At 38.9% G+C, this 24,374-nt stretch overlaps 1 protein-coding gene across 2 annotated transcripts in view; it reads right to left on the bottom strand.

The window, feature by feature from the left end:
- Positions 1 to 24,374, bottom strand: part of STK4 (serine/threonine kinase 4) — a 90,405-nt gene that overhangs the window by 46,571 nt on the left and 19,460 nt on the right. For both annotated transcript variants that reach the window (XM_019972452.2, XM_070801740.1), the window contains exons 6-9: positions 22,645 to 22,812; positions 19,775 to 19,912; positions 16,187 to 16,315; positions 15,107 to 15,293 (exon numbers count right to left, since the gene is read on the bottom strand). In XM_019972452.2, the coding sequence (XP_019828011.2) occupies positions 15,107 to 15,293; positions 16,187 to 16,315; positions 19,775 to 19,912; positions 22,645 to 22,812 (622 nt within the window). The remainder of the gene's footprint in view (positions 1 to 15,106; positions 15,294 to 16,186; positions 16,316 to 19,774; positions 19,913 to 22,644; positions 22,813 to 24,374) is intronic.

The following is a 24,374-nucleotide window of genomic DNA, read 5'->3' as shown; positions in this document are numbered from 1 at the left end:
AATAACTCAATTAAAAGAACACAAGGACCCCTTTTCTCTATCTACTTATATTTCTGGATTTATATGAACTATAACACAATGCCAAGGCAGTCATAACTGGGAAGAAGCTTGACCAAAGACGGAGGCCCTTCTTTTCCTTTGGAATGACCATCTATTAGACATTAAACTTCATGCCCTTCCATTTAAAATGTTCATTTTTAAGACTGTCACTAAGTAAACTACGACGGTCAATCTACCTTTTCCTTCATTTCTATAGTCACTCTTTTCTACCTGGTTTAAACTACAGAACTGGAAAAAGTCTACATTTTCTTCTCTGTTTCATGCATGAATATTTACAACAAAACAACTCAAGTAATCTCTCAAACGTTTCCTTCTAGCATGGAATAATATACCTTATCACAGGGTTACTGTTTTGTTTTTTAATCTAACTTTCATTATGTGTGTGGTTTTTGGTTTCAAGACTGGGGCACCTAAGTGCTTTACATGTATTAACCCATCTAATGGCACAAGTTATTATCCAAGTTTCTGTACGTGGCCATAAATATTCCTTTGAATGTTCTTTGAAACCACTAAGAATTCCCAGAATGATGTTACAAGGTTCCCTGGAGTCCAACCCAAGTAACTCTTCTAGGAACCAGTTTTGGTAATTGCCTCTATGTGAACTGACTTCTGGGCAGTGATGCTCTGGTTCTTTAAGTCTAGTATGCTGCTGCTGCTGCTGCTAAGTCGAGTCAGTTGTGTCCAACTCTGTGCGACCCCAGAGACGGCAGCCCACCAGACTCCCCTGTCCCTGGGATTCTCCAGGCAAGAACACTGGAGTGGGTTGCCATTTCCTTCTCCAATGCATGAAAGTGAAAAGTGAAAGTGAAGTCGCTCAGTCATGTCTGACTCTCAGCGACCCCATGGACTGCAGCCTACGAGGCTCCTCCGTCCATGGAGTTGTCCAGGCAAGAGTACTGGAGTGGGATGCCATTGCCTTCTCCGTCTAGTATGCTACCATATATCTATTCAAAGAGATCTAAATCCAGATTTCAAGGTGTTACTGACTAGAGCAATAGAGTTGGCATACCCAAAAAGATACAAAAGGGTCATAGATGAGAATGATCCGGTGGTTATTGCAACAATTTCGTAATTGGTCTCATTGTTCCTAGTCTTTTCAAACTCCATATCATCCAACTGAATCTGCTTTTAAAAAAACCTTTTGCTATTTCACTTTTCTGATCAAAATGTCTTTGTACTACCCTATTACCAACAAGATCAAGTTCAAACTTCTTACTCTGGCATTCAAGGTCCTCCAATATCTGGGCAACACCCACCCACTTCAGCTAAACTGAATGTTTAATATATAACATACCTCTCCTTTCTGAGTCTGCACCTGCATGGAATATCATCCTCCCATCTCTCTGTATATCTAAGTTCTCACAAATTCTTTTAACACTTCCCTGAATCACTTATCCAGTATTTGGCTTAACATTACTACTTGCCTCTGTGAAGGTCCTCCTTAACAAAGTGATGTCAACATAAATACCACTATGAGAAGCACCTAGGGTAAAGCTCCAGATATATAAGGAATTAGAAAGAATGGTAAGAATAATAGGCACTCTATACATGTTAGATAATGATAATGACAAATGTCATCATCCCCTTTCAACCTACAAATTCCTGGTTGGCAGCAAATGTCTCATTTGGTTTTTTGTACACTACACAGTAAGGGCACATAGTGAATACCTAATAAGTATTATTTGGTCGGGATTAAATATTTCTTTTTAACAAATACTGGTTCCAAGTTGATATTTTTTAGAACATAAACACTTAAGAGAATCATCTACTTTTTTCTTTGGGACCCATTTAATTTGATCATAATGTATCTCAGTCTTCTTGCCCAACAAGGGTAAGCAGGTCGGAAAGCTTAGAGCACCAGGAAAATATATTCCCCTAACTGATCAAAACTGATTTACTGGCCTCTTAGACATAAGAGCCAAAGTATATCTTCTGGACTTTTCCCTTTGATCTTCATTACGACTACCCTCTTTTGGAAAACAGATTATTCCCCCCATGGCTATTCTTGGCTCTCTTTTTACCAACTTAACTCTACTGGAGCAGCACCTTATCTTCCCCAAAATATAGGCCTTGAGCCCTTCAGCCACGTCACACTGAGATCCAGTACTTTCATATCTTAATATGTGGTCTGGCATGAGGGGTTTGAACGCATTTTCAGGCACCACGTGTCTGTGCTTTTTGGCTCATCCCACAAGAATCAAGAAGGTTTCCAAAGATAAAAGTGAGCCCGACATCTGGACATAATTAGAAAAACTGCACAAACAATTAGGATTTAGTCTCCGCTCTGGCAGGATGACCTTGAATTACTTGTGCAAAAATTATTTGTGAGAATAGTCTAAAGACCAAGATTTCTGCTCTTCTGTTGTGAATCCCACCCTAGAGGGAGCTTCTGATAAATGCTCAGTGAATGCCAGAGATTATCCTTCAGGGATGGAAAAAAAATCAAGTGGGTAATAAATCCCACAGTATTAAGATAACCTTTTGAAACTTCAAAAAGGAAGGCTCACAAGGATCCAAAATCTAGCCCCTAAAATCTACAGTCTTATATTTTGAGGTACTACTTAACAGATTCTCAAAACATCTGTTACCTTGTTGCCAAGGAATTAGAACTAATCTCTCTTTCCCTCCCCCCTTCACATTTTAAAAACATTACTGAAATTGAAAACTGACCTTCCTTTAGATCAATCAGCTTCAAGCCAGTGCCATAGAAGTGGCGCTTATAAAATACCATTAATACCAAGAGTAAAAACGAAAAAAAACATGACTAGCAAGAGAAAAGGAATTACAATGCAGAAAAGTAGCTCTGGTTGAAGGAGTTTTTCAAGGTCCAACCAAAAAAACCACCATGATACACTAAAAAAAAAAAAACAACCCACTGTCATACACTATCAAATACTATAATACTTACTCTTTTTAAGCTTTTCTAGGGTAAGCATTTTAAATATGTATTTCTTACCATCTCAGTCTGACAAAATAGAACTTTTATGCTTCACTTTTTCGGACTAGGAAACTGAGGCTCCAAAAAGTAACTTGCCAAAGCTTGATAAAGTTCTCATATGATGCTGTGCATGACAAAGATATATGGACTGTATTTTTGAGAATACAAATATTCTCTGATGATAGTTTTAAACAATCTGAAGGGATCCGAAATCAGACAGTAAGGTCACTGTAGTAAAGAAGCTTTAAAGCAAATTCTGTAGTACTTTATGTCCTATTTACCATCCTTGCAAATAGTAAAATCTAAGTCAGAGAGAATGAGATAGAGAACACACAAGGGAGGCAATGTTATAACATCCTCTTCAAAAAAACTGCAGGTGGAAAGAAAACAGGCTGTGAGTCAAGAATTCCATCTTATGTAGCTCTGAAATTAGCATCTGACGGACGGTGTTGAAATAAAATCATTTCAACAAGATACTGACTTTGGTTTTAACATGAGGAAACTCACAACAATAGGTGCCTTCATGAGACCTAGGACTTTCTGGGAAACTATGAATACATTAAGTTTTTATCACATAATACTATCACAACAGTTTACCCAAAACAGTTCTGAGCTGCTCTAAGTTAATAATGCCATGATGCTTTAGAATTCCATTTCGGGACTTCCTGGTGGTCCAATGGTTAAGATTTTGCCTTCCAATGCAGGGCCTATGGGTTCAATTCCTGGTCAGGGAGTTTAGTAAGGTCCCACATGCCTCACAAACAAAAAACCATAATGTAAAACAGAAGCAATAGTGTAACAAATTCAATAAAAACTTTAAAAATGACCCATAGCAAAAATATCTTTAAAAAATAAAATTCTTTTTCAAAGAGATTAAAGAGCCTCTTAATAAGGGTGAAACAGGAGAGTGAAAAATCTGGCTTAAAACTCAACATTCAAAAAACTAAGATCATGGCATCCTCATGGCAAATAGATGGGGAAAAAGTGGAAACAGTGGCTGACTTTATTTTCTTGTGGTCCAAAATCACTGCAGATGGTGACTGCAGCCATGAAATTAAAAGATGCTTGTTCCTTAGAAGAAAAGTTATGTCAAACCTCGACAGCATATTAAAAAGCAGAGATACCACTTTCCCAACAAATGTCCTTAAAATCAAAATTATGGTTTTTCCATGTACAGATGTGAGAGTTGGACCATAAAGAAGGCTGAGCGCTGAAGAATTTATGCTTTCGAACTGTGGTGCAAGAGAAGACTCTTGAGAGTCCCTTGGACAGCAAAGAGATCAAACCAATCAATCCTAAAAGAAATCAACCCTGAATGTTCATTAGATGGACTGATGCTGAAGCTGAAGCACCAATACTTTGGCCACCTGATGAGAAGAGCTGACTCACTGGAAAAGACCCTGATGCTGGGAAAGACTGAGGGCAGGAGGAGAAGGGAGCGACAGAGGATGAGATGGTTCGATGGCATCACTGACTCGATGGACATGAGTTTGAACAAACTCCAGGAGATGGTAATGGACAGGGAAGCCTGGTGTGCTGCAGTTCATGGGGTCTCAAAGAGTCGGACACAACTTAGAGATTGAACAATAACAACAAGAGATTAGAATGCAATTAGAAATTTAAGTTTCAAATAGAAATCATCCAGTCCCTCCCTTTAGTTCACTGACTCTAGTTTAAAAGGCTTGCGTCAGTGGAAATAATCTTTTAATTCAGTGGTCCAAGTTCTGCCTAATCAGTGGCCTAATCAGCCCGGAGATAAGGAGAGGAACCGGCCACCATGTATCTCTTGGGAATGCAGTGAGGACAAGAAAACCATTTATCATAGCCAATGAGTCTTGGAAGGGAGAACCACTGCGTGTCAAATCTTTAGCACATGATGTACATATTTTAAAGGGTCATCCTTTTGCCTGTCATTTCCTCATCTGGGACAAAAGCATTAACTGCTAAACTACAAATTTATGCCAATCAGGCTCAAGTTGCTCCAAGATTTTTTTGGTATCTCTGCCTCTGAAATAAAAAATTTTTGTTATTTTCAAAGATACTTTAAAGTATTATTAAAGTATAATAACACAGTTTATGTGACAAAATACTTTTAATGTTTTAAAAGCTTGGATTCTTTCTCTACTTCTTGTATAGAAGTAGAATTCTCATTTGAGCTCCTAATTATAATATCCTATTTGATAATGATGAAGTAAAACAGAAGAATTCTCTTCCTTTAAGAAAAGATGCTTGCTTGAGGATGAAATGGTGAAGCCGTTTTCCTGCATATTAAGACACATCAAAAAAAACCTCACATATAACAAAACTTCATTATCTTCATAGTACTACTAAAGATCTTCAGTGTCCAATATATTACTTTGAATGACATATATTAATAATTAATATAACTGAATCACTTTGCTCTACTGTATACTTGAAACTAACGTGACACTGTAAAACACCCATACCTCAATTTAAAAAATGGACACTGTAATTTTTTTCAATAAGAGGACTGCTAATTTTTTTTAATTAACATTTTTATAAACCTGTGGGATATGCTTGCTTTTCTGAAACACATATTTCTATCAATATTAAAGACAGATGTAATACCTGAATCAGTAGAAACCAACAACCTCTAGATATTATTTTATTAGGAAACTCTTAAGTGAAGCACTTTCAAACTTATATCTCAAATTAAGCCTCCTGAGATTTATTTCTAAAAACTGAAAATCATGAGTTAATAATCATGTAATGTTTTATGCTGATGTACCAGATGTACAAAACCTTCAAGGTTACAAAGACTATCCAGATAATCTTCACTCAGACTCCTCAAATGTTAACATCTTACTACATTTGTGTTACCATCCTTCAATCAACCTAGCTAACTAGCTATAAAATCTTATCACAGTTGTGAGTGTTGATAACCCAAAACACCAACATAACAAAAGTCTTAGGTTTGAAGATCCTAGAATTAGGTATCAAACAGTAAGAAAGGCAGGCTTTTCACAATTTTTAACAATATGGCCTAAATCACAGAAGCAATGAAGAGAGAAGCCAAAGGCTTGCAATCTAGGGTGACTTTAGACAAGACGCTGAACTTTTAACTTGAACTTGCTCATTATGTATGGCAGGAAGTTCATAACTGATAAACGTGTATCTCAGGGAAGTTATGAAAGTCAAATATAAAAGGAACAATTCCCAGGAAGAGTTAGCAATTCTAAATCTATATGCATCGGACAATGCAACCTCAAAATACAAAAGACCTCTCCCCAAAAATAAAAATCTCAAAATTAACAAAAATAGACAAATCACAACCACAGAGTAACAATTTTAACATATCTCCCTCAGAAACCAAAAGATCAAATATCAAGAATTAGTTGTGAATAGTTATATTTGAAGACAATTAACAAGCTAAATCCGCCAGATACATATAGATTCCTACAAGCAATCTGAAAACACACATTCTTTCTAAGGCACGCAAACAACATTTAACAAAAATTACTGACATATTGGGTCAAATGTGTTCATTAGCCATAATTCTCTGAAACTGAAAATTAAAAATAAGTAGTTTAAAAAATTCATAGAATTTGGTTTTTAAAAAGCATTTCTGAATAATTCAAGAGTTAAAAAAAGAAATATGTAATAAGCACAAAGCACCACAAACTGGGAAAAAATATTTACAACTTCCCACATATGAAACCTGTGGGATGCAGAGAAAACTGAACTTCGAGAAAAAATTATGTTAGCTGAATACATTAGTAAGTAAGAAAACTGAATAACAATAAAATTTATTACCAATTTTGATTAAAAAAGAAATCTCTTAAACTAGAAATAGACAAAATCTTCTTTAACTTGATAATATACCAGATCCACTATAATGACTTAGTGGATATAATTAGAAGAAATTTCTTTAAGATAAGGAATCAGACAAGAATGCCCACTACCACCTCTATTTTTAGAGGTCTTACTAAGACGGAAAATTATATTAAGTATAAAGATCAAAAGGAAAAACTAAGAATGCAATTCACAGACAATTAGATTGTCTTCATTAAAAAAAAAAAAACCTATTAGAACGAATAAAGTAATCTACAAAAATTAATTTAACAAAAAGATCTAAAATATCTTTATGGATATAATTATAAAGTTATCTAAGAATAGAAGATATAAGCCAAACAGATGAGAAGATAAACTATGTTCATGAACAGGAAGAATTAACATCATAAAGATAGCCATTCTGCCTAATTAATCTGTGTATTCAATGCAATTCAGTCAAAATCCCAGAGGTATTGTACAAAATTCCACAGACTAATACTAAAATTTGCATGGAAGAATAATATAAATTTCAAGAGTAACCTGTAATTGAAAAGAAAAACAAGTAGGAGAAGGAGAATTTATTTTTCATAGATAGGCAAGAAAGAGAAGATAACAGGACCAAAGATCTGAATGGAGGGAAATGCAAATCTTTCACATGGAAGAAATAAAATTAGATGACCATAGCTCATATTGCAAATTTTTTAAAACATTTGATATATTAAAGTCCTAAATGTGGACAGTAAAACTTTATAACCTTTAGGGAAAAAAAAAAAAAGTAGGAGACAGTTTTTAAGACATTTGAGTAGAAAAGAATTTCTTTTAGTTAAAATATTGTTGGCACATGACATTATTTTAGTTTCAGATGTATTACACAATGATTTGACATCTGCATACATTATGAAATGATCACCATGCATCGCCTCGTAAACATCTTGATTACCAAGAGTAGGAGGAGTGATAAATTAGGAGTCTGGGATTAACATATACACACTACTACATATAAAATAGATAATCAACAAGGACCTACTATATACAGCACAGGGAACCTTACTCAATATTCTGTAGTAACCTACAGGAAAAGAATCTGGAAAAGAATGGATGTATATATAACTGAATCGCTTTGCCATACACCTGAAACGAACACAACATTGTAAATCAACTATATGCCAAATAAAATTAAATTTTTTTAAAATATATTATTAAGAATTTCTTAAAGAAGGCACAAAAAAATGTATGGTAGAAGAAAATTCTGACAAATGTGACTTCATGAAAACAGAAGTTGCTTTCTAAGAAAATAGCCTGAAAAATTAAAAGCACAAGTCACTAGCTGGGAAAAAATATTTACAATGCATATAACTGATGAAAAATTAGTATCCAACACACAAAGAACCACTGTAAACCAGTAACGAAAAAAGAAAGGAAAAAAAAAGGACAACATCTACTGTCAAAGAAAGTATTAGACTTGTGAAGTCAATACAGAAATAAATTAGAGGAAAATAAAGTGGCTACACAAGAAAAGCTATAAACTGTCAGTGTTAATGTTTATTATGATACATGAAATAACTTCTCCCAAGTCAGTTTCTGCAGAAGAATTTTAAGTTTTTTAAAAATATATATATATATTCAGTTACTTTGTTAGGGTCACTTTGGCAGATGATAGTCTCAAAACTATATGCATGGTACCATGCTGCAGAAAGAACACCTCAGTTCTGGCTAAGGTCTACCAAGAAATCTGGGAAGAGAGAGGAAAAGTTTAAACTATTTTGAGATGTTCTGACCGACTTTCCTCTTACTTGAACTTTGCCAAGTATGAGGTATTCAAACGCCTACCTAAGTAAAATAAAGACATTGCCCTAGTGTTGCTGTAGTTACTTAAAATAGATGTTAAAATAAATAAATCACAGTCTTGATCTAGAATGAAGCCTTCCATAGAAAAGGGATTTGTGGACACAAGTGAGAATACCATTTAAACTCATAACCTATGACAGAGCTCCCTCTACTGGTGCAGAGAAAGTATGAGGATCCTCTCAAGTCATCTCAGGAATGTGAACTTCAAATCATGGGGGCCGAAGTTCTTCTCCAGTCGTTACGCAAAAAAAAAAAAAAAAAGACCCCACTGACACAGACACACAGAAGAAGCCTACCCAAATCCCCAAACTGGTATTTTATCCAGACAGGGGTTTTCAAAGTAGTGTGGGCCATGATTTACCTTTGTGGTTGTGAAAGGTTGTTCTTGGGGTCTCTCATAAAGCAATCATATCGCACCCCACACAACCAAGACATAAGCCCTCAGATGTTAACAGAATCATCAGAGGCGGGTCCCCTTAGAAAACCTTGTGCTCTCTGCCTCTGGAAATCCTGGGGAAACTCGTACAGAGGTGAGTTACTCAAGCTACCAGTGTGGATCATGGCAAGCTGAGACCTCCCATCAGGCGCCCTGGTCCTGTCCCTCCACAACTTAATGAAGGGCTCTGCTGAGGGGCAGGGTCACACAATGGTTAAGAGCACGAGCCTGGAAATCAGACATCTGGCCTCAGGTCTTGGCTCTTCTGTTGCTCACTATGTAATCACGAGCAAGTTACTTAATCGCTTTGCAATTCAGTTTCTGCTGCTCTGAAAGGGGTGGAGGTGGCTATGAAAAACCACACAGCATGACTGCAATGATTAAAATATATGAGATGCTTACAAAGGATTAAGCACCACACCTGGCAGATATTAAGTGCCTAGTCATTAATGATTATCATTACCAGTTACAACGTCTATCCTCTTGGGTACAATTAATATACATATAAAAGAACTGTTTCTTTAAAAAAAAAAAAAAGGTCTCTCTGGAATTTCCTCAGAAGCCAACACCAGTCTTAACATGAATTTTGATAGGTTTATATTATGGATCTAATGCACATTATGGTTTCCCTGGTGGCTCAGGGTAAAGAAACTGCCTGCGATTCAGGAGACATGGCAGGAGCCTCGGGTTTGATCCCTGGGTGGGGAAGATTCTCTGGAGGAGGAAATGGCAAACCACTCCAGTATTCTTACCTGGAAAACTCCATGGACAGAGGAACCTGGCGGGCTACAGTAGAGGGGGTCACCAAGAGTAGGACACAACTGAGTGTGTGTTTATGTGCATGCACACACATACACAATACACATTAACACAAGGATTCCAAAACAAACCAAAGTTCAGCAGAATGAAAACAGCATAGACTTTCGGACTAAGATTAAGAACCTTTATAGTTTTAGTCGCTCAGTCGTGCCCAACTCTTTGCGACCCCATGGACTGTAGCCCGCCAGGCTCCTCTGTCCATGGGATTCTCCAGGCAAGAATATTGGAGTGGGTTGCCATTCTCTTATCCAGAGGATCTTCCTGACCCAGGGATTGAACCTGTGTCCCCTGCATTGCAGGCAGATTCTTTGCCATCTGAGCTACAGGGAAGTCCCATAGACTTGGGAGTTCTTTCAATTTCCAACTCCAGTGTTTACTAGTCATATGACTATAAGCAAATATTAGCTACTGAAAAAACCACGGTGTCTGGGTCAGACAGTTGATTAGACATGACTCAAAAAAGAATTTTAGAATTAGAAGATAAATCCAGGGAAAATACTCAGAAAGTGGCACACAGAGATTTAAAAGATGGAAACTATAAAAGGGAAATAGCTGGCTGTCCAGGGAAGAAACAAAGGATACTGATAACTGCTATCAATCCTTGTGGAATGTATACTGGTACAAGCCTCTGGAGGACAATATGGCAAACGTGCAATTATGTCGTTTAAATAATTATTCAAACAAAAATTGTTCCTAGGAAATTTTTCCTGCTGCTGCTAAGTCGCTTCAGTCGTGTCCAACTCTGTGCGACCCCAGAGACGGCAGCCCACCAGGCTCCCAGGTCCCTGGGATTCTCCAGGCAAGAACACTGGAGTGGGTTGCCATTTCCTTCTCCAATGCATGAAAGTGAAAAGTGAAAGTGAAGTCGCTCAGTCATGTCTGACTCTCAGCGACCCCATGGACTGCAGCCTACGAGGCTCCTCCGTCCATGGGATTTTCCAGGCAAGAGTGCTGGAGTGGGGTGCCATTGCCTTCTCTGAAATTTTTCCTAGGAAACATTAAAAGGAAGGCAAAATTTATATGTAGGACGTTTGTTCCCTGTAGAGTTATTTATAATAGTGAAAAATAGACACAGCCAAAATGCCCAGCAATGGGGAAACGACAAAAAAACAGTTAAGTGTGATAAATATAAAAAGGACTATGCAAACAACATGGAAAATGTATATGCTTTTTCAGCAGAAAATAATCAGAAAGTAGAATATCTAGGCAAATTATTATCATATAGGAACTATACAGGCATGTGGTCAAGAACAGGAGTTATCTGCTGCAATGAGAGGACTTAGGAGTGAACCAATTTCTTTTGTGAGAAGGCACTGATACTGTTAGAATACTGCTAACATAAATAATTTTTAATACAGTTAATGAGAATAGAGGCAATTGAAATATCAAACCTTTTCTAAGGTAGTAAGTGAAAGTCTATTTATTATCACAAAATTTAAACTTGCAGAAACTTCAGTTCTGTATTAGTCATGAGTTCTATAATTTTTATAAACATGTGGACAAGTAGAACTATCAGGGACAAGGGAAAAAATACGATTGATAACTCTGCTTTTATTGAATAGGGGCACTGAGGCCCATACAAGGAGAAAGAATTGTCCAACATAACACAGACAGTATCTGAGTCAGGCTTGGTTGATCTCCTTTAAGTGTTTAAAAATCAATTCTGAAGAAGCAGTCGAATGTCTGAGATTTGCTTTAAATTAATTCAGTTTGCTATTTTGGGGGGAATAAGGCTGAAATATGATGGGCAGTGAGTTATTTTTGAAACTGGCTATATGTCCATAGAGGTTGTGACATTGTTCTCAAAATTAAAATTAAAAATATTTTAATTTTCCATAGTGAAAAGTTTCAACTCCTACAGTAATGAGTAAAGATCTCAAAATAAGTGGCAAATCTAACTTGTGACTCAAAAATTGAATTATACAACCTGAAACAGATTGTGAACAAAGTTTATTTAATGTCACTTAGCTGTGACTATTGAGGCTTTTAAGTGGGTTTTTCCCTCATGGCTATAATAAAAGATGTATGTTTCTCATTAGACATGATAACACTCTCCAAGTTCAGAAACTGAACACACACACCCACTGAAGTAATGAGCACTTAAAATATGACAATTACATTTGGAACAAAATGAATTCTTTAAATTTAAAAAAAGCATAACACATGCACACACAACACACATGAATGGGTCAGCCAAGTTATATTACATAGGGATTATAATCATCTTCATAATTAAAGCCCTTACAACAAGGAGACGATATAGCACTTAGTCAATGAAAAGAAACAGGAGTCAGCAGCTCATTACTGCGAAACAAACAAACCTAACAAATTACATAGGCTAGCTATTAAAAAGAGCAAAAGAAAAACTAAATTTAGTACATAGCATTCACTTGACAATTTACGGAACACCAAATCTTTCATCCAGGGGATGAAATATACCCTAAGAACACTTTTGTAGTAAGAATTGAGACTAGCAGGGAGTGAAAATGTTTTTATAAACTCTTTGTGAAGTCGCTCAGTCGTGTTCGACTCTTTGCAACCCCATGGACTGTAGCCTACCAGGCTTCTCTGTCCATAGAATTTTCCAGGCAAGGATACTGGAGTGGGTTGCCATTTCCTTCTCCAGGGTATCTTCCCGACCTAGGGATCAAACCCGGGTCTTCCACGTTGCAGACAGACACTTTACTATCTGACCCACCAGGGAAGCCCATAAACTCTTTGTAAATATCCATTTTTAAGGCCATAAACAACAGTCCAAGGACTAAGAAGGAAAAAAAAAAAGATTCTTAAGTCAATGAAGAATTCAAAGTCCCATTAATAATTTACAGGATATACCATGATATCAGCAGTATTTTTGGTGGTATTTTTTTCCTCTGAGAATAACTCTAGAAAATAACTTGGAAAATAAATACAGTTGAAAGTACCTATTTATAATCCTTTACCTACTTTTAATATTTGGTTGATTTTTCTCTAGCCTTTTGATTTTTTTTCCAGTCTTTTTTTTTTTAATGCACATATTAACATGTTAATTTATCTTTTTACTTTTATAAAGCTGGAATATTAATTTGCCTAGATCTTCAATTATTTTCTTGGGCCAAATTCCTAGAAATGGAATTTACTGAGTCAAAGGTTTGCTCTTGTTAAACTCTTAACATGCACTACATTCCAGAAAAGTCAGAGCAATTTACACATCCATCGGCAGTGTGACTACTCTTTCACCATCTGTATAATTCTGACCCAAAGTCAAACACAGATGATGAGCCTGGGCCCCAGACTAGAAAAAAGAAAACAAGAAAACCTTTTCCCTTCAGAAACAAAGGGCTGATTATAAATACACAGACCTGGAAGGTGAAAATTCCAGGGGGTTGCCTGAGAACCAAAGCCCTGGAAGAGTCTGTTCCAGCTGCAATAAACCAGCTGCGGTTCCCCTGAACTCACTGCCTTTTGGACTCTGTGGACCCGGCTTCCTCTGCTGGCATATTTCTACCCACCCTACTCACTGCCAACCTCCCTGCCTTTTCCCTCCAGGAATCTGTCAGTAATCCCCAGCCTAAATTAAATATTCTTCCACTCTGCTTCGCCAACACACTCAGATTACCTCTGCTTTAAAGCCCATTTTATACGCTGAAGTATAATTAAATGGTCTGTCTCCCAGACTAGACAACAGCTTCTTTCAGGGCACGGACTGTTTCTTCATTCTCTGCTGTATCCTCAGCATCTCGCAAAGTACCTGGGATACAGTAGCAGGCACTGAAGAGAAGTTTAGTGAATGAATCAATCAGTCACAAAGCAGCAGGTCTAAAGCACTGGTCAGAAAACTCTTTATGTCTGTAAAGGACCAGACAGCAAACATTTCAGGCTTTGGGGGCCACCTGGTCTCATTCACAACTGCTCAGCTCTGTCTCCATAGTGCAGAAGTGGTCATGGATAATAAGCAAGGGGATGGACATGGTTGTATTCCAAGAAAACTTAACTGCCGAAGCCAGGTGGCAGGCCGGATTTGGCCTGTGGACCGTAGTTTGCCAAATAATCCCTGATTGAGAAGTTTAAAACTCAAAAGTTTTAAAAGATGAGGTACAAAAAAAAAAAAAACAAACAATGATGAAAAGACCATAGATATTTAATGCTTTAGACCTACACAGAGTTTAGGCTACACTGTATGTTTAGAACTCAACTCAGTTATTATTATTACCACTTTGTACTCCCAAATTCCTGTCCTCTGTGACCTGGTCTGTGATGCAGAGAGACAGGGGAAAAGAAAAGAACTCAAAGGAGAGGGGAGGATGGCCCCCTTCGATGAGAACTGAGCACAGGTGTAAGGCCTCAGTCACAGGCCGAAGAAAAAGGACCAGCAGCATTAGAGGCGTGTTTAAACCAGAAGTGACTGAGGACTCTTCAATTTGTACACTCCCATCCTTAAGATACTGACTGAGAATTCAGAAACCCGATTTAGACACACAGACTAAAGATCATGAAAACAGACTGAAGATAATCCGTATGGTAAACAGCTCAGAGTTCCACTACACTCTGAATTACGCATCAAAACGATGTACGCACTACTCTAGAAGTAAAATGTGTAACAACAATACAAAGGAGAAGGGGGAGAAGCAAAAGAAGAGATACATGACAAAGAACTACACCAAAGTATGCTCCAAAGCGTTAGTCAACAGGGAAATGTAAATTAAAACCACTACGAAATACCACAACACGCCGGCTAGATGGTCTGCATTGACAAAGACCGCCCATACCAAGTGCTGGACCAGAAGCAGAACCACTGAAACTATTGATTTGGGCCATATGGACAGTCACTTAATCACTGAAATCAACAATGAACACTATAAATTAAAAATAAAATAAACAATCACTTAGGGAGGAAAAAAGAAAAAACAATGTATGTGCTTGCCTCTGCAGATCAAGGAAAAGAAGAAAAAAAAAAATGATGACATTCAACAAGAGAATGGCTGTTCGGGTCCGAAAGTCAATCCTCACTGCTGCTGTTTCCCTGCCTCTGACTGCAGAAGCCAGCTTCCTCCCTCCTCGAACCCTCCACTGCTGCTGGAGTGGGTTGGAGTGAGGCCCCAGCGCTCTCGCTCCTTAGACTGCAGCCACAGAGTGGAGCCTCAAGACTGAGTCCATGTGGACCGAGAGAATCTGCTTTCTCTGGAATGCACGAGGTCTGCCTGTGAAGTCAGTCTGTTTAATCAGAGCCTTACTTTTCATCGTGCCTTCTTCTTCCTCGTCCTCCGTGTTGATCACCATGGTGCCCAGCTGGGACGGCAACGTGTCATCGTGCTCGATCATCGTATTGGCCCCGTCACTCATGCTGCTGGCTACTCGGACAGTGCCCATCTCATCCCCTGCTGCTCGGACCATCGTGCCAGAATCTAGCTCATCCTCCTCCTGGAAAAGGAGGAAATCTCAAATGAGGACTAATTTGATTAAAATGATCGAGTTTTCTGAATTACTCATATTCATCCTGCTGCAAATATTTCTGGATTTGAGGCTTATTCACAGAACTTAGAACACTCTTTTAATTCAAGTGTAGTTGGTGTACAGTATTAAATATGTCGTTGTTGTTTAGTCGCTAAGTTGTGTCTGACTCTTGCAATCCCATGGACTGTAGCCCGCCAGGCTCCTCTGTCCATGGGATTTCCTGGGCAAGAATACTGGAGTGAGTTGCCTTCTCCAGAGGATCTTCTTGACCAAGGGATCAAACCCACATCTTCTGCATTGGCAGGTGGATTCTTTACCACTGAGTCACCATTATATATGTTACAGGCGTACAGTATATTGATTCACAATTTCTAAAAGCTATACTCCATGAGAACACTCCTAGCCAACCAAAGAAGAGCATACATTTATCCATGTAAGAGCCGCATACCTAACCTGCATATTTTTTAACACTGCTCTAAGGAGCTAAGGTACACACCTCTGGAATCTCAGGGTTGTGAGAGAGTCTATCAGTGTAAAGTCTACATAGCTAGTATGGATACTAGATGCCCAAAAGAGCACAGAAAAACCCAGTCTCAGACCTGAATGTTCTCTTTCCTGAATAAAAAGTTAAACTGAAGAAAAGATTTGGAGGCAAAAGAATAAAATGTGGAAGTGTCTCAGGAAGCACTGGGAGAAGAACAAACATCCATCCAGCAAGCCCTGGTCCACGACAGGACACGGTGGGGCAAGGAGCCTTCCAGCTCCAGGCGGACGCCACAACTCTGACTCGTCTTACCTGGCTGACAATCACAAAATGACAAGCATTAATGCCCAAGGCCCACCGCAACGCCTGCACTCACAGAGTTTTCTTCCTCCTCCTGGTCCACCTCCCGCTGCTGGGCCTCCTGGCGTTTCAGCTTCACGTCCATGGCTTCATTAATCAAGTCCCGCAGTATGGACACTCCTTTGGCACTCTTGACAAACGGGTGCTTCAACAAGAAAGTTGAAGATGGTTTATGCGGCACTGGTGCCAAAATACCAGCCAGCACAGAGGAGGCCCTCTATAGTCTCTGCTGAACCAACCAGTGCATCTGATCATTCTCTTTATGCTTTGGACAACAGCCAACCCTAACTCACACTCTCACCTGATGCGAAGAACTGACGTATTGGAAAAGACCCTGATGCTGGGAAAGACTGGAGGCGGGAGGAGAAGGGGACAACAGAGGATGAGATGGTTGGATGGCATCACCAACTCGATGGACCTGAGTTTGAGTAGGCTCCGGGAGTGGTGATGAACAGGGAAGCCTGGCGTGCTGCAGTCCATGTGGTCGCAAAGAGTTGGACACAACTGAGCGACTGAACTGAACTCACACTCGCTTTATAACTCTGAGCAGGTACGTTCAGTTTTGCCCGTGCGTTTTTGGCTTGGCTGGAATGTTTCCTCCATTTCTAGCAACTCTAGAGAGTCTCAACAGGCTGGCATTGCCCCCCGAGAGGAAGCTCTGTAAATGTGTAGGGAGCTTATGGCTAAGATGTTTAGAGAACACAAGCTACGTGGGACAAAGGATAGGGAGCAGGGAAACAAGCAATCTCGATTAAAATGCAGAGGAGTCCCGTACAAAAACGAACAGCACAGATCCCTCATACCTCCTGAACGCCTCAGAATACAGACACACTTTGATACATGGACACTGACACATTTCTTCAACAGATAAGCATAGTCTGGTTACTTTGGGAGGTGATTTCGGAGAGAGGGGCATAAGTGGGATAAAGACACTGTTTAGAAATCACTGAATAGGTTACTCATCCTGCTTATTCTTTCTATTCAATGTCCTATAGCATTTCCAACTATGTATTTGGGTAAAAAGGATTTGGCAGCTTCCCAAGTGGCTCAGTGGTAAAGAATCCGCCTGCCAGTGCAGAAAATTCACGAGACTTGGGTTCAATCCCTGGGTTGGGAAGATCCCTTGGAGGAGGAAATGGCATCTCACTCCAGTTTTCTTGCCTGGAAAATCCCATGGACAGAGGAGCCTATCGGACTACAGTCCTTGAGGGCGTAAAGAGTTGGACACACCTGAATGACTGAGCTTGCACGCATATGCAAAAAGATTTTAGTGCCAAAAGGTAGTTACTGCAGAAATACTAAAACCGGTCACAAATACGTACCAGATGTAAGCCCGAGTATTATGCACCTGGAAAAGGCACTTGAAACAGGGATATTGCTGACTTTCTTCAATAGAAAAAAAGGACTTAAAACTTTTGGGATTTTTTTTTTTTCTGTACCATATGGCTTGTGGGATCTTAGTTCCCCAACCAGGGATTGAACCCAGGCCCTTGGCAGTGAAAGAGCAGAGTCCTAACCACTGAACCACTAGGGAAGTCCTTTATTAAAAATTTTTTTTTACTGAAGTATATAGTTAATTTACAATGTTGCACCAATCTCTGATGTACAGCAAAGTGACTAAGTTATACACATACATTCTTTTTTTATATTCTTTTCCATTATGGTTATCACAGAATACTGAATATATTCCCTGTGCTATACAGCAGGACCTTGTTGATCATCCATCCTAGGCTTAAAGTTTTTAACATTAATACCATCTTACAATTTTGTTGTTTGCCTGTGTACCACAATAAAAAAATTTATGCTGTGAAAGTTACACAGGAAAATTCCTTTCTGGAAGGGTGGGGGATGCTGTTGTTTTCCAGACTTGTTCTCATATTGTCCCCCGTGTTTATCTGTAATCCATTCTCTGTTCCCCACCACCCATCAGAAGATATGGGCTCCAGGGCTTTGCAAGAACTCTAGAAGTGGACAGGATGCCTTAATGTGTGGTGGGATTGAAATACGGGAGTTATCTTTTCTATAAAACTGTATCAATACCTCATCCAGGCAGGAAAAGAATTTGCCACTACTCAGAAAAAGGACCCAGCTCATCTGCAAGAGTAACTATTTCCTTGTTCTCTCCACTGGGCAAGTCCATAAGTTCATTTCCCTCCTCTTATACAAATCAGTCTGCTCTGTTACTACTTAACATTAGACTTCTGTTAGTATCCACCCACTCATTTTCCTGTGTTTCTTGAATGGAACAGTTTCTGTTCTTCTTACTGCTCTTAAATTTAAACTCATTCATGATGTTAGGTACAGGTGTCTGATTACTTCATTACATCTCTAAGTTGAAAAGCTGGAGCATTTCTATATTGACACATATATTACTTAATTATAAATAATTATCCTTATATTTCTCCATCATATCACAGATATTATACTGATTCTTTTTAAATTACGGGCATAAGTAGATTTTAGTATCTATGAGGTTCATTCCAAAAAGATAATAAGTATTAAAAAATTTGTATTGGTAAGGCAGCAATGGATCTGATAGACTGAAAAACACTGGCCTAGCTCAACAATAGATTTATGTCAAATTCATAATATATTATCTTTTATATTTGAAAATGTTATTCAAAGTCACACATATTGTATCACTTAACCTTCACAACCAACTTATGGGGCAGGTACTTGATCTCTACTGTATAGATAAGAAAACTAAACAGAGAGGTTATGTTACTTGCCCAGGGTCACAGAGCTAGCGAACAGGAAGCCAGGATTCAAACCTGGGCATCAGGCTCCAGAATCCAAGCTCCTAAATATTAAGCAAGAAAGTGTGAAAGTGTTAGTCGCTCAGTTGTGTCTGACTTCTCGCGACCCCATGGACTGTAGCCCACCAGGCTCCTCTGTCCACGGAATTTTCCAGGCAAGAATAATGGAGTGGGTTGCCATTCCCTTCTTCAGGGGATCTTCTCGACCCAGGAATTAAACCCAGGTCTCCCGTACTGCAAGCAGATTCTTTACTGTCTGAGCCGACTAAGCACACTGCCTGCCAAATTCCACCCATTATTCAAGGCCCAAGGTCAGAAGCTACCTCCTCCAGGAAAGCAGTCCTGGCATCACCAGTTGAAAATGGTGGACCTACCACTGATCCCAGTTCTTTGCCAGAAGTAGGTATGGCTCTTCTGCTTTGGAATCAAAAAGACTTAGCTCCTAAGCCTGGCTTTGCTGTTTACCAACCAAGTGGCTCTAAATGAGCTAACCTCTCCAAATCTGTTTTCTCATCTATAAAAGTAAAACAACACTCCTCTCTCAAAGGGTGTATGTGCTGATTAAATGGCACAACATGTAAAGTATCTAGCACACAGCAGGTGCTCAATAAAGGCCAATTCCTGTTCTCTAATCCCATACAGCCCTGTATTTTCTTGCATGATTGTCCTGTTCAGCGATTTAACATTCTTTTCTATGTCTCTTCTAAGCAGTTACATTCAAACCTCACAGGAGGCAAGGAATATCTTAGAGCTCCTCACCATCTCCACGTGGGTGGGTCAACAGCATCTTGGATGGATAACTTGTGAATGAAACAGAGAGAGAGGCAGCATCCCAGGGTGAGTCATACCTGGAGGAGTTGAGTGGCTGTGGCTCTCTGCTCGGGGCTCTTGACAAGACACTGCTTCACAAAATCCATGAAGCTATCTGACCACAGTTCCGGCTTTCGGAATGTGGGGGGTGGGTTGGTAGGAATCATGAAGATGGCCTGGTTGGAAAGAAAAAAAAATGATTTGGCAAAATAAAAGTGATACTCCAATAAAAATGACTAGACATAATTTCGAAGTTTGATAAAATGATTTTCCTCTTCTCCTCTATAAGCCCATCCTAATTGCAACGAAAATCTAAGTATCTCAAAGTAGGAAGTATGACCATTAGAGCAGAAGTCCCCAAGAACCAGGCTGCACAGCAGGATGAGCAGCGGGCAGATGAACGAGGCTTCATCTGAATTTATAGCTACTCCCCATCATTCACGTTACCACCTGAGCTCCACATCTTGTCAGAACAGTGGCAATATAATAAAAGAAACGTGCTTGAATCATCCTGAAACCCACACCCACCCCAACCAGAGTGTGGAAAAATTACCTTCCACGAAACCGGTCCCTGGTGCCAAAAACGTTGGGAACTGCTGAGTTAGAGAATCTGACAGAGCTCTCCTGCTCCCTCCGCTTCTCTTCTCCCTCCCCCTCTGGCATATGTATTCTTGTCCCCTAAACAATAAACAGTCCATCCTAAAGGAAATCACTCCTGAATATTCACTGGAAGGACTGATGCTGAAGCTGAAGCTCCAACACTTTGGCCACCTGATGCGCAGAATTTGACTCACTAGAAAAGATCATGATGCTGGGAAAGATTGAAGGTGGGAGGAGAAAGGGACGACAGAGGATGAGATGGTTGGATGGCATCACCGACTCGATGGGACATGAGTTTGAGCAAGCTCCAGGAGCTGGTGAAGGACAGGGAAGGCTGGTGTGCTATAGCCCACGGGGTCGCAAAGAGTCGGACAGGATTAAGTGACCAAATTGAACTGAAACAATATCCAGCAAGCTTTGTTTGTTTTTTGCTGACCATGTTGCCTTTCAAAGTGAAAAGGCGAGCTCTAAGAGCATCGATATCCTGAACATGACCTCAGCTGTCAAATGTCCCTCCTTCCTGAAAGTTACCCCCACCACTGGACGCAAGTGGTAACTGCGAGGAGGTCATAAGCCCAGAAGTCCCCCCAAATCACAAAGGATTCACCACCCTCCAAGCCACGCCAACTCTACCTACATACTTGAAAATTAAAAACTGACCCACTACATTACATTGAAATTCTACGATTTCAAAAAAGAAACCTACAGGAGATATTGCAAGTTCCATTCCAGACTGCTGCAGTAAAGTGAATATCACAATAAAGCAAGTCGCATGAATTGTTTTGGTTTCCCAGTGCATATGACAGTTAGACTTACCCTATTCTGTAGTCTATAAGCATGCACCAGTATTATATCTAAAGAAACAATGTATATACCTTTAAAAATTACTTTATTGCTAAAAAATGCTAACATTCAACTGAGCCTTCAGGGAGTTATTTTGCAATAGTAACATCAAAAATCATTGATCACAGATCACCATCATGAAGAGGTCTAAAATATTGTGAGAATTACCAAAATGTCACACAGAGAGATGAAGTGAGCAAATGCTGTTGGAAAAATAGCACTGACAGACTTTCTTGATGCAGTTTTGCCATAAACCTTCAATTTGAAAAAATCCAATAAGGCAAAGTGCAGTAACATAAGGTACGCTTGTAAAATTATTTATTGAGTTTCCAATAGAAAAGGTACAGATTTAAAAAAAATAAAACTCTTTGCAATAAGCAGCCTAAATTATGTTATTTGAATCTAAAAATAAAGCCAGTAAATCTTCCCATCCTTCTCCATTTCTGTCCCCCCCAAAAAGAGAGGTGCTTACCTTTGGGCATGTGAATAACTTAAAAAAAAAAAAAAACCTGTTAAGTCTATTAACAGAAGGACTGCTTAATCAGAGAAGAGGAGGAGCTGAGTTGGGTGGTATGGAAAAGACTCTGGAGCCTCTGAGGAAGGCAGGGGTCCAGGTCTTGTAACAGTGCTGTGCTGAGGTGTTCTGGGGGTGGGGAAAGTCAGGAAAACGCTTAATGTAGAAACACTGAAGGAGTGTCAATGGAGACACCTGTGGGCTCTTCACATTCCAGAACTGGATGTAGGTCAGGGAGCACAGAGCCTCTAGAAATCACACATGTAAATCCCTACCCAGGCCAGGCAGGAAGAAGACAACAAATGAATCCGGCCGGGTGTTAGCGATATGAGTCGAAAAGAATACTCTGCTTTCCTCTTAAGGCTAGTGTAAGAAATAGAGAAAACACGGCAATACATTATGACTGGTACGGGTGAACAGGGAACCGTGGCGGGCAGTGCAAAGCCCACGCCCTGTGTAAAGGAGAGGACTGCTTCACAGCTCCAGTTAACGTTGTTACGTTAAAATGTGAGCACCTGGGGACTTCCCTGGTGGTCCAGTGATTTAGACTCCGTGCTTCCAGTGCAGGGGGTGTGGGTTCAATCCCTGGTTAGGGAACTAATATCCCACATGCTGTGGAACACGGTCAAAAATTCAAAAATAAATGTAAAACAATTTAATATGTGAGTGCTTGAATTACTAAAAACATACACTGCACAAGTCAAACCAATCAAGTCCTGCCAGAGGGATATCAATACACAACCTCTAGAATGAACAGGGGTGGATTACATTTGACTTAATTAGTGATTACAACTAGTGGAAGTGTATCATCTGAAGTCTAGATTGACACTTCTCAATTATTTACAATTAATTCATTTACTGTTTGGTACCTAACCAAGACACCCATTTAACTCAGTTTCTCATTATCACCAGTAACTGACCATCCCACTGGTTTTCTGTCCATTTCCTTACCCTCATTGGATGGATATCAGCATATGGAGGCTTTCCTTCAGCCATTTCTATGGCTGTTATTCCCAATGACCAGATGTCTGCTACACAGTTGTACCCAATTTCCTGGATCACTTCTGGAGCCATCCAAAAAGGTGTTCCTATCACTGTATTTCGCTTGGCCATGGTATCCTGAAACAGAAAGGAGAGAGATCAACATTAATCATTCAAACTGTTGAGAAAGAGTCCCTTCTAACAATAGTAATTGTCATGGGCTTGAAATACATATACAAACCATACTTAAACACGATCAAGTAAGTAAGTCACAAAACAAATTCAAATGACATTGAAACGTAAAAGATTCTCAATCAATTATTAAAACACAAAAGTAACTGTCAACCAGTTAATGAAACACCAAAATGAGATTGACAAAAATTAAAAAGATTACTAATAACTCATATGGATAATAGCATAGAAAAAAATCAGGTATCAAAATACAATGATAAAGGAACACAAGTTGGTACAATGTTTTAGTGGGCAATTCAGCAATATTTATTAACTTTAAATGTCCATATCCTTTGACTGAAATCTAGTTCTAGAAATGTATCCTACGTATAAGTATCCCAAGATAGATGCACAAGTATTGTAAAAATAATAATAATAGAAGGGCTGGAAAAGGAGCATCTGTCTATTCATTTGTAAAACTATACACTTGAATTCCTAACTTATACTTTCAGCAAAATAGGTTAAAATTTTAAACGTAAAGAACAAAATCCAAAAAGCACTCAAGGAAAGTACAGATTAATAATTATATAAGGTTGGAGCAGAAAAGGACTTTTAAAACATGACATCATGAAGATGGGAGTATTTTTCAAGTTGATTTATGATTGAACACAACCTCAACACAATTCAATTCAATCCCAACCAAAATCTAAATGAAGTTCCACTGCTTATTCTTATTTTTATTGCTTGCGAGTTTAGTGTCATATCCAAAAAATCACTGCCAAGACCAAGGTCAAGGAGGTTTCCCCCTATGTTTTCTTCTAGGAGTTTTTGGGTTTGAGACCTTACATTTATTCTGATCCATTTTGAGTTAATTTTTGTGAGTGGTGTAAGAAACAGGTGTAGTTTTACTCTTCTGCATGTGAGTACCAGCTTTTCCCAAGAACATTGATTAGAGACCAGCTTTTCCTCGTCGCGCACTCTTAGCTCCCTTGTCAAATGTTAACTGCCTATATAAGCGCAGGTGTATTTCTGGGTTCCTGACTCCAGTCCACTGGTCTATGTGTGTATTTTTATGCCAATACTATATTGTGTTGATCACTTTAGCTTTTTAACATAGTTTGAAATCAAGAAGTACGAAGCCTCCAGCTTTGTTCTTCTTTCTCGGGACTGGTTTGGATATATGGGGCCTTTTCTAGTTCCATATGAATTCAAGACTGTTATTTTCTATTTCTGTGAAAACCATCAATTACTAAAAACAACTGATACTTTAAATTTATAATATCTTTTACACAGCACCAAAAGAATTTTTCTTTTCAATTTGGTTTCCTTATTAAGATTGTAATTTAGGTAATACTGTTTGGTATTGTTTACTTATGTGTTAACAACAAAATCTTTTGAAGGGCCCACAAATCACAATATGGAGTAAGTTCCTGAGGTGGTGGTGGTGGTTTTTTTTTAAATAACATCAAAGCAATTTTTTAATTGTTTTTCATTTAAATTTTTTAAAAATAAAAAATCCACACGATACA

Source organism: Bos indicus, chromosome 13 (assembly GCF_029378745.1).
Source record: "Bos indicus isolate NIAB-ARS_2022 breed Sahiwal x Tharparkar chromosome 13, NIAB-ARS_B.indTharparkar_mat_pri_1.0, whole genome shotgun sequence".
Classification (NCBI taxonomy): domain Eukaryota; kingdom Metazoa; phylum Chordata; class Mammalia; order Artiodactyla; family Bovidae; genus Bos; species Bos indicus.
The sequence above is the reverse complement of the archived record's forward strand: the minus strand, read 5'-3'. Positions and strand labels throughout refer to the sequence as shown.